Source organism: Lepisma saccharinum, chromosome 9, assembly GCF_977018435.1.
Source record: "Lepisma saccharinum chromosome 9, izLepSacc3.1, whole genome shotgun sequence".
Lineage (NCBI taxonomy): Eukaryota > Metazoa > Arthropoda > Insecta > Zygentoma > Lepismatidae > Lepisma > Lepisma saccharinum.
Genome location: NC_139237.1, coordinates 67,583,844 through 67,600,971, shown reverse-complemented (window position 1 = coordinate 67,600,971; position 17,128 = coordinate 67,583,844). Strand labels below are relative to the sequence as shown.

The 17,128-nt window shown below is 42.2% G+C and overlaps 1 protein-coding gene across 1 annotated transcript in view; it reads right to left on the bottom strand.

Moving 5' to 3' along the window:
• l(3)80Fj (lethal (3) 80Fj) overlaps positions 1–17,128 on the bottom strand; it is a 107,084-nt gene that overhangs the window by 46,961 nt on the left and 42,995 nt on the right. Inside the window, exons 20-22 of the mRNA XM_083128337.1 lie at positions 15,758–15,962; positions 11,967–12,200; positions 11,637–11,831 (exon numbers count right to left, since the gene is read on the bottom strand). Of these exons, the coding sequence (XP_082984463.1) occupies positions 11,637–11,831; positions 11,967–12,200; positions 15,758–15,962 (634 nt within the window). The remainder of the gene's footprint in view (positions 1–11,636; positions 11,832–11,966; positions 12,201–15,757; positions 15,963–17,128) is intronic.

Sequence of the window (17,128 nt, the reverse complement as noted above, 5' to 3'; positions counted from 1 at the left end):
CTACTTGCAGTTGTCTTCGCAGTGAGGAAATTTCGAAACTTCGTTTTCAACACTAGATTTGTAATTCAATCAGATCACAAGCCACTCTCCTACATGTTGCGATGCAGGATAAGGAACCAGCGGATTGAAAAGTGGTTAATGGAACTTCAGGGCTACGACTTTGTCATCGAATATGTACCTGGGAAGCTAAATGTGACTGCTGACCTCCTCAGCCGCGCAGCGCTGAATCCAGACACAAGTGAGGTGGCGATGGAAGATGATCTTCAGGAGGACAATGCGGAAATAATGGCACTACTAAAGCCCGCCATTGAGAAACAAGTCGTTCCCACGCTGAAAGACCTGGGTGCCCATCAAAGAGCCGACGACAAGCTAAGAGGCGTCATTCAAAGATTAGAAGGTGGTGTGGTCAACACCACTGGTTCGCCGACCAAGAGGAGATTTAAGGCACTCTACAAGCTGGAGAATGGACTGCTCTACAAACGAACGCATGCCGAAAGTAATGACTGGCGACTTTGCTTACCTACGCAACTGCAAGACGATTTGGTCCGATATTATCACACGAGTTATGCTCACTTTGGAGTGGACAAAACGTCGGCTGCCGTCGTGGAACTGTTTACGTGGCCGAACCTGAACAGGAGCGTTAGAAGGGTGCTCGCAGGATGCGAGATATGTCAAAAGGTGAAGGCACCGAACAAAAGATACGGTGGGCCCATGCAGTCAGTCATCCCGAAAGCGTGCGGGGACCTACTCAGCCTCGACACGGTTGGTCCATTGCCTCGAAGCAGAGGTGGAGTTCAGTACATTGTTGTCATGTATGACTGTTATAGTAAATACGCTGCGGCATATGCTGTGAAAAGAGCAACTACGGACACGATTCTGAGATGTCTACTGCAGGATTACGTCACGAAGGTGCAGCAAGTTAGAGCGGTGTTGTCAGATAACTGTCCGACTTTCACTAACAAAAGATGGATCAATGCACTCCGCGAATATGGGATCGAACCCAAGCACACCAGCTACTGGCACCCTAGTGGAAATCCCACTGAGAGACTCATAAAAGATTTGGTGAGGGTCCTGCGCACTTATTGCAATTCCCACCAAAAGGGATGGGCAGATTATCTGCAGTACGCCATACAATGCTGGAATCTCACGACTCACGGCAGCACAGGGTTCACCCCTTTCCAAATGCATACAGGGAGACGCCCCACAAGGGAAATACAGCGACTCGTGCACCTTCCGGATCTCGGCGAGGAGATGGCGAGAGAGACAGTTCTTTTGTTAGCCGACAGGAAGCTTAAGAGACAAGCGGAGAAGAGGAAGAAAAATCACGAAAAGGGTGTAAAGTTTATCGAATTCGAGCCTGGACAACTTGTTCTCGTAAAGACGCATCCAAGGAGTAGCAAATTGGACGGCAAGATAAAGAAGCTGTTCTTGCTCTATGAAGGTCCGGCGAGAGTAGTGAGAAGAGTGTCGCAAAACGCCTATGCGATAGAGTCTGTTGGAAATGGAAAGTCCTTGGGAACTCAGAACATTAGAAATCTGAAGCCATTTCATCAGCCTCAGCAAGGAATGTAAGGCTAAAAATCTGACAGCATGAAATGAAAGAGCATATAAAGGAAAGATATTATTCTTATTGCAAGTTTATGTTTTGTTAATTTTGTATCGTTAACATTATTTACTCTTACATCTGTCAACCTATTTATGTATTTGGTATTTTATCTATTTAATTTAACATTCTTATGTAACATTCTTATTTGATTTTAGTGTTTTACTTCATTTCTACTGTATTTCTATGGTAATTATGTATATGTACTTATTTTTGTGTAGTAATGGTGAATTATTATTTCATTTGTGGGAATTACCATTTTCTTGTTTATTTAGTTTTGTATTTACTCTCTAACAGTATTTTGAATTTTATGTATGGGATCTAGCATGTAGTAGTATAATGGAAGCATAGATACACATGTTATTATTATTATGCAATGATGTTGTTGTTCACGTTCTACGGAACATATTTAATCAATGCAACGAATTACAGGATTTAAGTCAGGCGACCAAGGTGGCCACATGTTTATTTATCATTACTTGTGTCAGTGCTTCACTTGAGATCTCTTCAGTCCCAAGTATCGCACTTGGGAGGGGCATAATGTACCCGTATTTCCATACGTGCACACTATTATCAATATATACTACATATATCATTTTTCTTCTACATTTATTATTATTATCGAACATTCAGCACGTCTCGAAATCCCCGTCAGTTTCAGAGAAGCCAAGCAAAGGTCATTTGCCTTGCCCACCAAAGGCGACGGCTATATTTACGCTTTCTCTCCCAGAAGCCCCTTTGTCTCCCCAACGTGAAATATTTCCATTCTTCCCTGCAACCAACCCCCTCCTCCACGCCAGCCAATAGAAAGTGGACATGGACAAAAAAACCTAACCCAACGGTGAATTTTTGGCGGTTCAGTGTGCGTCTATAAGCTAGACAGAGGACATCGGTGTTGAGAATGTAAGTGAAGAGTCGGTGTTGAGAATTCAGGTGACAAGTGTGTGTCTAGGACTTGTGCCGAAGAGTCTCTTGTCGAGAAGCTGCGATAGAAGTGTTGATGATTTGCCTTAACAAGTCTTTGTCGAGAGGTTGCGCTGAAAGCCCGTGTAAAAATGGTTATACTGAACATCCTGTGTCTAGAAGCCAGTGTCTGCCAATGCTGAGAGCATAGCATTTAAACCTTGATTTACGATGAACGGGATAGTTTTCGTCACAAGATAAACCATTACATATGTAACTGGTCAGTGTACAGAAGACAGATGTGAACTGTGACGTGTGCTTCCGCGGTCTGATATATATGTAGGAATCGTCACCGGAGGTCAGTGTGATTGACACCACGGACAGTTGGGACAACCAGGCTCCCTAAGGACAGACAATGGAGACCAATACACAGCGCCAGGACATCGGTGTAAGATGACCGGAATTGAAATTAAGGTGTGGACTTGCAATTCTCATATCATGTAGAGATTCTTAACATAATACATGTTCACATATCACAGTCCATCAATCAAATCGCTATAATTTCATATGCAATCCCATCCTTTTTCCCCAATCTCAATAGTATTTTTCTATTGTTTATGTGCACCGTGCAGGTATAGCCGGGCATCGAACCCTGGACGGCTTGGTCCCCAACCGCCTATCGTTCGGCTTTAACCAAGCAGCCCAGGGGGGAAAGAGCTAGCCTGTACGGCCACATAAAATGGCGCCCAACGTGGGGCATTTGAACCCAAGTTTGGCTTCAAAAGTACCCACTTTTCATGAAATTTCACATTTTTTTCACTTCAAACTAATTTCAATTCATGACACAAACTTATATCAATATTTGTTTTCAATTGACATCATTTCCACCATTTGATGAACAACATCGACACATTTATATTTTAAATTGCTTGTGTGCATGTATGTTTCCATTATCAGTAGTTTTGTAGAAGTAGTTTGTTTCTTGCATGTGGTGTAGTAGTCGCTTGCATGTACCGTTGGGATGTTCGCGAGTGCTTCGCTCCAAAATTCTCGAATTGTGTCAAAGTGCTAGATCGGCGAGTATGAAAGTTGCAACGAGCTGTCAACAGTGAAAACGTTTTCTCGATTTGAACATTAGTGCATTTTGGCATATTGTTTATGGTGCTTACTCGCTCACAATCAAAATTAAAAATGGCAGGCGGAGAAAACGACGTCGAGAAGAGTGGCGAAACCAGCACGTCGACGGAACATCCAGAAGCGATGAGTATGCAGCAGATGATGGCCCAAATAATGACAGCATGAGAACCGTGACGCAAGAGATGGCCCAGGACTTACGTGAACATATCCACCAAGAAATCAGCAATGTTCAGTCAATGCATGAAAAATCAATAAGTGACCTTTACTCGTACATCAGTGAGGAGAACAAGAAACTGAGGGACTCGATGACGAGAGATGGCGAACGAGCAAGGGCTGAGATGCAGAAGATTTGTGAGGATAATCGCAACAAACTTGCTGAGAGATTCCAATCTGACCTCAACAGAATCGATGCCGAAATATCAGCATGTGGCCAAAACCAACACCAGATGGAAGCTTCAATTGCAACGAGTCGGCAAGACCTGACGCAATTAAGAGCAGAATTGGATTCCACTCGGAGCCCTACGCAGGATACGATCAAGGGACTACTGGAATCGATGGAGGATGTTCGCAAGGACGTAGATGTGTTGCGCAATAGCATTTGCCATGAAGCACGCAATTCCGAGAGATCAACTCGCCACCCTTTGATTAGCGAGCGACAACAACAACGAGTCGCGACGTCCAGTGAATCGAACGTCAGCCAGTCGCTCTTCGATCAGACGCCTAACCGACACACCGTGCCGGACGCTGCTGCTGTGATGTCACATTCGGTGAAGGTTCACGCTCTGTTCAAGCCTAACTTCGACGGATCTGAAGGTCCACTGAACCTATCAACGTATTTCCAAGAACTGGAAGATTATTTGATGCTCAGCAACGTTCCCCCAGAGTTGCAAGTTTGTGTCGCCCGGAACACCTTGACGGGAAGAGCAAAGCAGGCGTATGAGATGCGAGCTGATGACATACGGGACCTTTCTACTTTCAAGGCGGCCCTGGAAGAAGAGTACAGAGACGATAATACCATGTCTGCTCTGAAATTGTGGCTGTATACAAACAAGTACGACAACGCCTCAAGAATGACGTTTGCTGAACATGCAGCAAGACAGGTGAAAATAAATCGAGCGCTGAGGACTCCATTGTCGGAAAGCGAACTTATCAAAGCCATTAGTAAACAGTTCAATCCAGGAATTCAGAGGACACTGATTGCACATGGTGCCTCCACGCTTTCCGAACTAATGAACATTTTAAAAGAACTCTCAAATGTGAGTTCCGACAGGCCGAGTGCACCCCGCAGGGAATACCCCCAGGAGAGAAGACAGCAGGTCGCTCATCAGAATGCAATGGCGTTGAATGGCCCTGGCAATACTAACAGAGAGCGAGAACAGAATGACCGACGCCGGGACTCGAATCGAGGATGCTGGAACAACCGGCCACCGAGATTCCAGAGAAGCCAGCGGGACGGAGCCGATTGGCGGCACAGCGAACAAGAAAGCAACCGGGACTTGAACCCGTGTAATACCAATCACCCAGATTTAAACTAGATACGCCTTCAGGTGACGGGGAGAGACCTGCAGGCAAAGTTGCGAACTTTCATGGAACCACGAGTGAATTCCCCATTTATACGGCAGAGCAGATTTTGAGTCAAGAACCAGTTCCTGGTACTGTAAACTCAGAGGGCGTGAAGAGGAGACCTTAGCATATTTCTGATAGCCCGAGGCTGATGACACGTCAAAGCAATGCTTCAGATGAAGAGACTAGGGTAAAAGTACCGTTCGTCGGAAGTGAAAGTGAGCCCTCCAATGTTTCATTTTCTAGCACAAAGTTTAATTCTAACGCTGATAGATCAGCTGATGGCAACACTGTCCCAGGATTGTGCAGAAATGAAATGAGCGCTCAAAACCAGTCTCTAGCGTCCATTGACGTCACTGATAACGGGACCACCCTCAAGAATGAAGGGGTGCGTTACCTCCCGCAAATCGAAGCATGCGTAGGAAAGCAAGTCATCCATTGTCTCGTAGATACAGGCGCCACCTGTGCGGGAATTAATGCAGATCTTTTCAACCAGCTGAAAAGAAATGACCCCTCTTTGCCTTCGTTCAGAGTATCCAACGTCGTTGTGAGAGGAGCGACGAACGCAAAAGATGTCAAAATTCAAGAACAAGCTTTATTGACTCTGGAAATAAATGGAGCAAAACTATGTTGTCCTGCTCTGGTCGTACCTGGATTACGGCACGACTTGATTTTAGGGTGTGACACGTGGCTTGATTACAAGGCCAGGTTAGATTTCGACACAAGAACAATGCACCTCAACGTCGATAACCAAAGCGTTAGCGTACCCTTCATTTCGAATGAGAATGCACTCAGCAACGTATGTCACATGTGGGTTGATACAGTTGACGAGATCAATGAAATTAATGTAAACCATGAGGACGAAGCATGCAATTACATGAGAAGTTTGCATGCAAATGTGGCGGAAAAAAGGGTTCTCAAAGCTAACTTGAAAGGTGCATACACAGAAGAGGATATCGCGAATCACGTGCGAGGCTGTGATTATTTATCATCTGAGCAACAACAAATGTTACATCGATTATTGTTGAAGCACAGAAAGCTTTTCAGTGAGGAACCAGGCAGAGTTAAGGATTATATGCATGAGATTAAAGTTGATGACGAAACTCCCATTAAGGCGCGTATGAACTTTATACCGGCCGCTTGCAAAGAACAGGTCGATCAAGAAATAACAAAGTTGGAAAGTACAGGGGTGATCAGAAGGGGAATTTCTTCGTTTATCAGCCCATTGGTGGTAGTGAAGAAGCATGATATGACAATACGCACTTCTTGCGACCTGAGAGAAATAAATCGGCACGTAAAAAGCGACGCAGAACGCCCACTCCCCATCGAAGAAATTCTACGCCGCTTCGGACACGTAAAGTACTTCGCAGCAATTGACTTGTCGCACTGCTTCTTCTCCATTCCACTGTCCGAGGAGAGCCAGAAATATGTAGCCTTCCTGTACGACGGACGCACATATTTGTTTACGAGGATTCCCCAAGGACTGCGCACGGCGAGCAGCGGCTGCGTCAGGTGCGTCGAGAAGGTGCTGGGAGAGGAAGTGCTCCAGTTTGCGGTTCCGTATGTTGATGATATCCTGTGCGCTGATGAAACGTACGAAGGCCTGTTGAACAAGCTAGATATAATCTTCGCTAGATTACTCGTCAGAGGCTTTCACGTGAAACTGCGAAAGTGCACGATAGGCAAGCAGGAAGTTTCTTTCTTAGGCTTCATTCTGATGTCACGTGGCATCATGCCCCAGCCAGAGAAAGTAGACGCGATGGCCAAGATGCCGGCTCCTCGCAACGCGAAGCAACTGCGGAGATTCTTAGCATGTTGTAGCTTTTACAGGACATTTTCACCAAGACTGGCAACCCTGAGTGCAACGCTGACGCAGCTACTCAAGAAAAATGCACGTTTCGTGTGGACGCAGGAGTGCGAGGAAGCGTACCAGCAAATAAAGTCAGATTTCCTTAAGTACGTGATGCTGCAGCATCCCTTACAAGGAAAGACCTTCTACATCGCGGCGGATGCTGCGAAGGCCGGTATCGGTGCTGCCATCTTTCAACATGATGAGGAAAGAAATCCGAGGGTGATTTCATTCGCCTCAAGAACGCTAAACCGTGCAGAGCGAGCATACAGCACATGCGAGAGAGAGCTACTTGCAGTTGTCTTCGCAGTGAGGAAATTTCGAAACTTCGTTTTCAACACTAGATTTGTAATTCAATCAGATCACAAGCCACTCTCCTACATGTTGCGATGCAGGATAAGGAACCAGCGGATTGAAAAGTGGTTAATGGAACTTCAGGGCTACGACTTTGTCATCGAATATGTACCTGGGAAGCTAAATGTGACTGCTGACCTCCTCAGCCGCGCAGCGCTGAATCCAGACACAAGTGAGGTGGTGATGGAAGATGATCTTCAGGAGGACAATGCGGAAATAATGGCACTACTAAAGCCCGCCATTGAGAAACAAGTCGTTCCCACGCTGAAAGACCTGGGTGCCCATCAAAGAGCTGACGACAAGCTAAGAGGCGTCATTCAAAGATTAGAAGGTGGTGTGGTCAACACCACTGGTTCGCCGACCAAGAGGAGATTTAAGGCACTCTACAAGCTGGAGAATGGACTGCTCTACAAACGAACGCATGCCGAAAGTAATGACTGGCGACTTTGCTTACCTACGCAACTGCAAGACGATTTGGTCCGATATTATCACACGAGTTATGCTCACTTTGGAGTGGACAAAACGTCGGCTGCCGTCGTGGAACTGTTTACGTGGCCGAACCTGAACAGGAGCGTTAGAAGGGTGCTCGCAGGATGCGAGATATGTCAAAAGGTGAAGGCACCGAACAAAAGATACGGTGGGCCCATGCAGTCAGTCATCCCGAAAGCGTGCGGGGACCTACTCAGCCTCGACACGGTTGGTCCATTGCCTCGAAGCAGAGGTGGAGTTCAGTATATTGTTGTCATGTATGACTGTTATAGTAAATACGCTGCGGCATATGCTGTGAAAAGAGCAACTACGGACACGATTCTGAGATGTCTACTGCAGGATTACGTCACGAAGGTGCAGCAAGTTAGAGCGGTGTTGTCAGATAACTGTCCGACTTTCACTAACAAAAGATGGATCAATGCACTCCGCGAATATGGGATCGAACCCAAGCACACCAGCTACTGGCACCCTAGTGGAAATCCCACTGAGAGACTCATAAAAGATTTGGTGAGGGTCCTGCGCACTTATTGCAACTCCCACCAAAAGGGATGGGCAGATTATCTGCAGTACGCCATACAATGCTGGAATCTCACGACTCACGGCAGCACAGGGTTCACCCCTTTCCAAATGCATACAGGGAGACGCCCCACAAGGGAAATACAGCGACTCGTGCACCTTCCGGATCTCGGCGAGGAGATGGCGAGAGAGACAGTTCTTTTGTTAGCCGACAGGAAGCTTAAGAGACAAGCGGAGAAGAGGAAGAAAAATCACGAAAAGGGTGTAAAGTTTATCGAATTCGAGCCTGGACAACTTGTTCTCGTAAAGACGCATCCAAGGAGTAGCAAATTGGACGGCAAGATAAAGAAGCTGTTCTTGCTCTATGAAGGTCCGGCGAGAGTAGTGAGAAGAGTGTCGCAAAATGCCTATGCGATAGAGTCTGTTGGAAATGGAAAGTCCTTGGGAACTCAGAACATTAGAAATCTGAAGCCATTTCATCAGCCTCAGCAAGGAATGTAAGGCTAAAAATCTGACAGCATGAAATGAAAGAGCATATAAAGGAAAGATATTATTCTTATTGCAAGTTTATGTTTTGTTAATTTTGTATCGTTAACATTATTTACTCTTACATCTGTCAACCTATTTATGTATTTGGTATTTTATCTATTTAATTTAACATTCTTATGTAACATTCTTATTTGATTTTAGTGTTTTACTTCATTTCTACTGTATTTCTATGGTAATTATGTATATGTACTTATTTTTGTGTAGTAATGGTGAATTATTATTTCATTTGTGGGAATTACCATTTTCTTGTTTATTTAGTTTTGTATTTACTCTCTAACAGTATTTTGAATTTTATGTATGGGATCTAGCATGTAGTAGTATAATGGAAGCATAGATACACATGTTATTATTATTATGCAATGATGTTGTTGTTCACGTTCTACGGAACATATTTAATCAATGCAACGAATTACAGGATTTAAGTCAGGCGACCAAGGTGGCCACATGTTTATTTATCATTACTTGTGTCAGTGCTTCACTTGAGATCTCTTCAGTCCCAAGTATCGCACTTGGGAGGGGCATAATGTACCCGTATTTCCATACGTGCACACTATTATCAATATATACTACATATATCATTTTTCTTCTACATTTATTATTATTATCGAACATTCAGCACGTCTCGAAATCCCCGTCAGTTTCAGAGAAGCCAAGCAAAGGTCATTTGCCTTGCCCACCAAAGGCGACGGCTATATTTACGCTTTCTCTCCCAGAAGCCCCTTTGTCTCCCCAACGTGAAATATTTCCATTCTTCCCTGCAACCAACCCCCTCCTCCACGCCAGCCAATAGAAAGTGGACATGGACAAAAAAACCTAACCCAACGGTGAATTTTTGGCGGTTCAGTGTGCGTCTATAAGCTAGACAGAGGACATCGGTGTTGAGAATGTAAGTGAAGAGTCGGTGTTGAGAATTCAGGTGACAAGTGTGTGTCTAGGACTTGTGCCGAAGAGTCTCTTGTCGAGAAGCTGCGATAGAAGTGTTAATGATTTGCCTTAACAAGTCTTTGTCGAGAGGTTGCGCTGAAAGCCCGTGTAAAAATGGTTATACTGAACATCCTGTGTCTAGAAGCCAGTGTCTGCCAATGCTGAGAGCATAGCATTTAAACCTTGATTTACGATGAACGGGATAGTTTTCGTCACAAGATAAACCATTACATATGTAACTGGTCAGTGTACAGAAGACAGATGTGAACTGTGACGTGTGCTTCCGCGGTCTGATATATATGTAGGAATCGTCACCGGAGGTCAGTGTGATTGACACCACGGACAGTTGGGACAACCAGGCTCCCTAAGGACAGACAATGGAGACATCAATACACAGCGCCAGGACATCGGTGTAAGTGTGACCGGAATTGAAATTAAGGTGTGGACTTGCAATTCTCATATCATGTAGAGATTCTTAACATAATACATGTTCACATATCACAGTCCATCAATCAAATCGCTATAATTTCATATGCAATCCCATCCTTTTTCCCCAATCTCAATAGTATTTTTCTATTGTTTATGTGCACCGTGCAGATACAGCCGGGCATCGAACCCTGGACGGCTTGGTCCCCAACCACCTATCGTTCGGCTTTAACCAAGCAGCCCAGGGGGGAAAGAGCTAGCCTGTACGGCCACAGCCTCTTGGCTAATTTGCGAAGATGGGGATGAGTGATGAAATTATGAAATTGATGAATGGACATTCACAAACAACCAAGCCAGACCGTGGTTCGAACCCGGGACCCTTGTCATCGCAGCGCGATGTGCTAACCACTCGGCCACAGGGTCCGGCAATATGATGTTTAAAAAAGCCAATTTGCATATCATGACAAAATTATCAAATTGTGCAATATTTTGAATTCATACTCATAACAGTTATTTCTGTAAGGGTAACGCCCCATACTTTCTTGATCCGGTCGTGAGTGGGGGTGATGTGATCAGCATCACACCCCTAACTGCCTTTACCCCCCAGGGTTTCCCCCAGGTACCCATGTTATTCGACGCTGGGTGGGTGCCGGGGCCGCTTCCACCGTTAGAAAAGTTCCCGGATTTGAACCCGGGAATTAAAAAATATATTTTGGTTTTAAAATTGTAAATATAATCCTAAATTTGATTTAAAAACTACACTCATTACACAAAATTAACATTTCACTTCTAAAAGCACATTTATGTAGTTATCGTAGTATTAAGTTTATTTGTGTAAAGGAGTCCATTTTTGCTTCTACAATATTGACAGCAGAATCAATCAATTTTCCGTGAATTGCATAACTCACAGGATAATTCAGACCTCAGAAGGTGTCACGTCTGTAAATAAACTCTAAATTTCGTGTTTATTTTGTAGTTCATTTTGCATAATTTCGTGACAAAATATCGTACCAAAATGCATCTCACATCTTTCCAAATCATGAAAAATTAACACTACAATGCGTTTTTTGACATTTCGTTTTTTCGTCAAAAACGAAATATGCATGCTCCTGGGAATTTTACACCTGAAGAATATAAAAAATTCTCTCTCTCTCTCTCTCCTGCTGTTTGAACCATAGTCTCTCTCCAAAAGAATGGTGTCCCTTTCTTTAACGATGTTTCCACATCTGCCAATCCACTCGAATCCCCACCCCCTCCCCTTTTCCACTTGCACACAAGTGTTAAAAAAGCAATTTGAAAGTAATCTTAATAAACAAAAAATACCTGTTGAGATGGTGTCGACAAAGCATCTATCAGCTTGGCTACGATTGGTTTTATCTTCTTGTCATCCCGTTCCAAGTGCCTTGCCAGGGAGCCCATGAGAATTACAACTGACTGTCTCACAGCATCATAACTTCCTGAATCTGGAGCTTGATCCAAAAATGCTTCAAAGACTGGCAACAGGCTGTTTACTGTATCCTGAAATAATTTAAAGTAAAAACCCTTGTAGATTCGATATATCTATATGCAGCATGCAATCAGTGTAAAATTCTGCCATTTTGTTATTAATTTTACAAACATAAACCATGAAACAATCTACTAAAATCTGCTTACCTTTCCATGGAGATCGACTATTGCAAGAGCAGCAGCTAACATGTTCTTTCGTACTTCAGCATTTCTATCTCCAAGCCCCGTCGATACGAAGAATGTGACTAATCGTGAAACAGACTCAGGAGTGAGAAGAGGAGCCATCTGCGCCAGTGATAAAGCTACTCCACTTCGAGGTTCCCACGAGTCTAGGGGCTGCTCAACAATGCGACCAAATGCATCTAATTTTGGTGGTGACATCTAAAACAAAATAACATACATGAATTAGAAAATTTCGATGTCTGGACATAATTCACGCAGAGTATCCAAGAGATGGATGTAGTGGCGTCACAGGCTGCCTTGTTGGTTGAATCACTAGTATGGAATAGTCCAGGGAGGAAGGCTAGTGGGTAATGTTTTTGTACAAATAGATGTTATGAATTTGTCTATATTTCTTGCATATTAGTTATTTTTAGGGCAGATGTGTTGGTATTGGCCAATACCAGTGGTATCCCTACAGGAAAGCATCAGAATTTTGTTGAGTTCTTCGATTTGGTTTATTTTACTTCACTTTTCTGCCATTTTTGGCTAATTGTGGAGATTATATGAGTGATGATACTGATGGACACTCACAAAGAACACCCACGTCCAGGTTGGAATTTCAACCCAAGACCTCTGATATTATAGCGTGCTGTGCTAACCATTCTGCCACCAGTGCAAAAAACTGGAAAACTGATGAATAATTATTGCAGTAGAATACTTATACCTACGAATGACAGATCATAAATGAAACAAAAGTCCTTAACTAAACTCATTATAAATATGAAGAAACTAGTACTCACTGCCACTGCCACCATCCTCGTTGGAACTCGCTATACAGTACACCGAGTTCCAACAAGGATGGTGGCAGTGGCCACTGAAATTAATAGAACAAAGAAGAAAAAACAGTTTCTTGGATAAAATGAGTACTAGTTTCTCCATATTTATATACTACCGTGTCTGTCTCAGATCATGATTCAAATGTTTGACATTGTTAAAAATAGATGTCAGGGGGTTTCAGTTTTGTTTTTATGCTTACTCTCGAACAAAGAGAGAGCAGTTCGCGAGACAATATGGCCGAGTGTGTGTGGTGATTTCATTCCGTCCATCGTGTTGCCTTGCAGCAAGTTTGTACATACATGTAATCTTTTGTTTTAGTCAATATATCTTCGTTATTATCAGCGAGTGTCATTTGCAATCATCAGAGTCGAATCACCTTATGGAATACAATATGGGCCTCCACTCAAGAGGCATGGGTTTGTGATAAAGCGACATGCAGTAAGTATTATCATTTTCTTTGGCGTGCATCGTACAAATTAGGCAGACCCATCTTGGCCCAACAGGCAATCACATTTTGGTTCGTCAGTGGTCACACACAAACCATTCAGCGCCTCTTTTCCCAATTATGAATAAACTCATTATGTGGAGATAAAACAGTCAAAAAGCAATAAAACTGCCTTCGGGCAAAAATTCCCATTCCTATGCTAAAAGCTGAGGCAGTGAAGTGGCACTCAGCACACAAATCAACAAAAGACAGGGTAACACAAGGTCCCACAGAGGATGTGACTCCAAAACTTCTTTGGCCTGAAAGATTACAGTTACTGGGGAGTATTATGCAAAAGTGAGCTTGACTTTTGGGTACCTTTTTGGAAGGTCATCCCTCACATCCCGATTTTCATATCTGCTCTAACGCATTGGGTAAGCCCTAGTTATTTTACTCCCATCCATCTACTTGCTTAGTTAGTCATGACGTGTATATAAAATGGATGAAAGAACAAACACAAAGGAACAGGTTTGCCTTATCCAGGTATTGAACCAAGGACATGCATTTTGGCAGCATGTTTATTCATCACTACGGACTCTATAGTTTTAGCAATTGCTGAAATTTGTTGCCAGAAGGTGATTATCAGTGGATAAAAGTATACATCAGACACATTTTTCATGCCAGATAATCACAATATACCAGAAATTTTGTTTTATGCAATTTTTAAAAGTTTTTCATGAATTTTCCACTTTTCATGTGATGGCATATATCCATGAGGAATTGCACTTTAGGGGTGTAAAAAGAAAATTTAGCAGTTTATAAATTATGCATAAATGAAAAATGGAAGGTATGGACTTTAAGAAAATAATGATAGAATGGTCTCTTGTTAAAATATTTAGTATAAAATGACATTATGGTCTTGTATTAATTAATGAGTCTTTGGATGATTTTAGACTAAAACTTGACACAATTTGATATATTACTAAGAAAAGACGAATCTTTATACAAACAATATTATAATTATTATTTGCTGAAAAATAATTAACACATTGACTCCCATGCTGGCCAGTGCCCATGCACGTGCATAGTACGAGCAATATCACTTGAATGTTTGGAGTTAAGAAGGCCCCCCCCCCCCACCTCCCGTTGAGAAAACTCCCATGGGCGCCCATGCACTTGACCAATGAGTTTACTTGAAATATCAAAAGAAATGGAACACTTATTTACTTTGTCCTCGTTCTATGCTATGTACCTTATGTACCAAAGAAAAGTAAATTGCTCTTGCTCCCCCTAGTTTTTGCACCTTGCCCCCCCTAGTTTTGGAACCCAATCGCCACCACTGTTTAGTATTAGAAGTAAGGACTTTTTCATTATATGAAAAACAAGGACTATGTTGAACATTTCTAGCACATGCAAGAATACAGAGATTCTAATTGTTTCTTTTTTATCGTGTAGGCAAAGAGATCACCTTTATTTTGATGTATAACAAATGTATAGTAAGACCAAAAAATAAATTGTTTCACATTGTTGAAAACCACATAAAATGCCCGGGTTTCTGAGTTATTGCCAATTTAAATACCTTGGGATTCAATGTGTTAATTAAAAATACCCTACAAAAATATATCCTAGAGTTGGTCACAAAAAACATGAAAAAAATTAATCTATCGTATATACAAGTTCATCTTCTCAAATCTCTTAGAACAGTGGTCCTCAAACTTTTTCTCACTGTACACTTTGCCATAACTATACATCTAATGTGTCCCCACCCTAGGTTTTCTCCGAATAGTAGGTTTGGGGGAATTTTTGGGGCTGCCTGATTGGTGGGGCTTTTTTTGTTATGTTGGAGGCATGTATTTGCAACTGTATGTGGAAAGATGGTAATCAAATAAACATTAGAATCCTACGCTTATTATTTTATTGGGTGTTCCTATGTTTACAATCTTTATGATTAGTTACAAAAATAAAAATGTGACACTCATGCATGCTAAGAAGTACATAAAAAACTTTAATTTTTATATATTGTTTCCAGAGTTGTTGAAAAAAGTAAAGAACAAAAATAAGTTTGTCATGCACAATTCCTTGTTGTCTGGTTGTGCACTTGAAACTTTCAAGCAGAGCTTCGACTATTATAGATTTCTTTTTAGTCTATTTAGTCTATTATAGATTTCGAACGAGTATTTTATTTCAAAACATGAAATAAAGATAGGAGTTAGTGACAAAATCAGCCTTATTTTCCAGTTGAGAGTTAAAACTATGCAATCTGAAACAATGAAGTAACTTCTACACACCAGTGTGGGTATTCTCAACATTTCTCTTCCAAGCTGATCGTGTAGCCCCTTCAAGTCGTTCATGTACCCCTGGGGTTAAGTGTACCACAGTTTGAGAACCACTGTCTTAGATATCCTTAGCAATGTTTTACTAAAATGTTTCAACATGCTATACCAGAATGAAAAGTGCCACAAGAGTAACATAGATATAGTGTTAATAAAATTTTAAGTCAGTCTAAAGCACATACCAAAAGCTTGTCATGGTAGATATTCAACAACTGATCTAACACATCTGGAACCAAATTTTGATCTTCTTTCAGTATTTCTGCTAAAGCTTCTGCTCCAGCCTTCTGAATCACATCAACCGGGTGGATTACATCACTTAGCAGATCGTGCCACAGGCCTGGGACTAATTGAAGGTCTGCAGATTCCCATAGTTTTATGGCTAAATCCCTGAAGAAAGGAAAAATGTATATACTTTAAATTTACCCACAGAAGTTCAGTGTCCCACTCAACGGTAGACCCGAAAAGTGTCTGTTTAAATTAAAAGGCAGGCAATAATAAAACTAAACATTGATATGACCTAGCTGAATAAGAAATGGAGGGGGGTGGGGTGATCACAACATGTGCTGGAAGTATCCTTGGACATTCAAATACAATTCAACATGATGCTCCATATTCCTGAAGATGACAATGAGAGGCTGAGGAGAGACCCACCTGGATCTCTCAGCAAATATTCTCCCCCAAATCCTGCAGCATGTGTGGCTGAGATGAGCTCACAGGAAAAAGTCTGGTGACTTTGAAGTCCATATACCTTTTGAAATGATTTGTCAGAAAACAATGATTCAATCTCAGTCACACTTGCATCAGAGGTGTGGCATGTCGCCTCATCCTGATGGTAAAAGCTTAGGTTGAGTTCCTTACTGCTAAATTGGTTCACAAAAGCCTGGAACATTTCAATGTAGACAGCACTCGTCACAGTTGTGTCAAACAAAATGGGTCCCATTATACTCTACTGGAGTATGGCATAGAACACAAGACTTTCTGTTGATGAAGCAGCTACTCATGCTGTGCATGCAGGTTTTCACTACCCCGATACACAACTTCCGAGAATTTACATAATCAGACAAGCGGAATGACACTCCAGTATTCCTGGCAGCAATGAATGTCTGGAACCAACAGTGGTACACCACGTGTTTTTCTCGATTTGGTTCTTTCAATTTGTGTGAGCAGTTGGCACCATTGTTGCCCTCCCCCCACATTTAATCCCACAGTGTTGCATATTTCCTTCTTCCTGGACTGCAGAGCACAGTGTTAAAATGTTAATGGAATCCTCTAAATTTTAATAAAATTAGACGGAGAAAATTGGGGCTATCTTAGAGTGGGACACACTGTATATGTCATTACCAAAACCGATACACTCATATCACAAAGACAGCAACATGCATGCAACGAACATGGAATCTACATTTTACGTTTTTTTCATGGACCTCGACTTAATTTTACATTTGTTCTACATAGGAAGTTAACAAAATATTATAGCTTTCTATTTTGGTTATTTTACATCACTTTTCTACTTCTACGATGAACTAATGAAATGAATTATTGTAAAAACACAA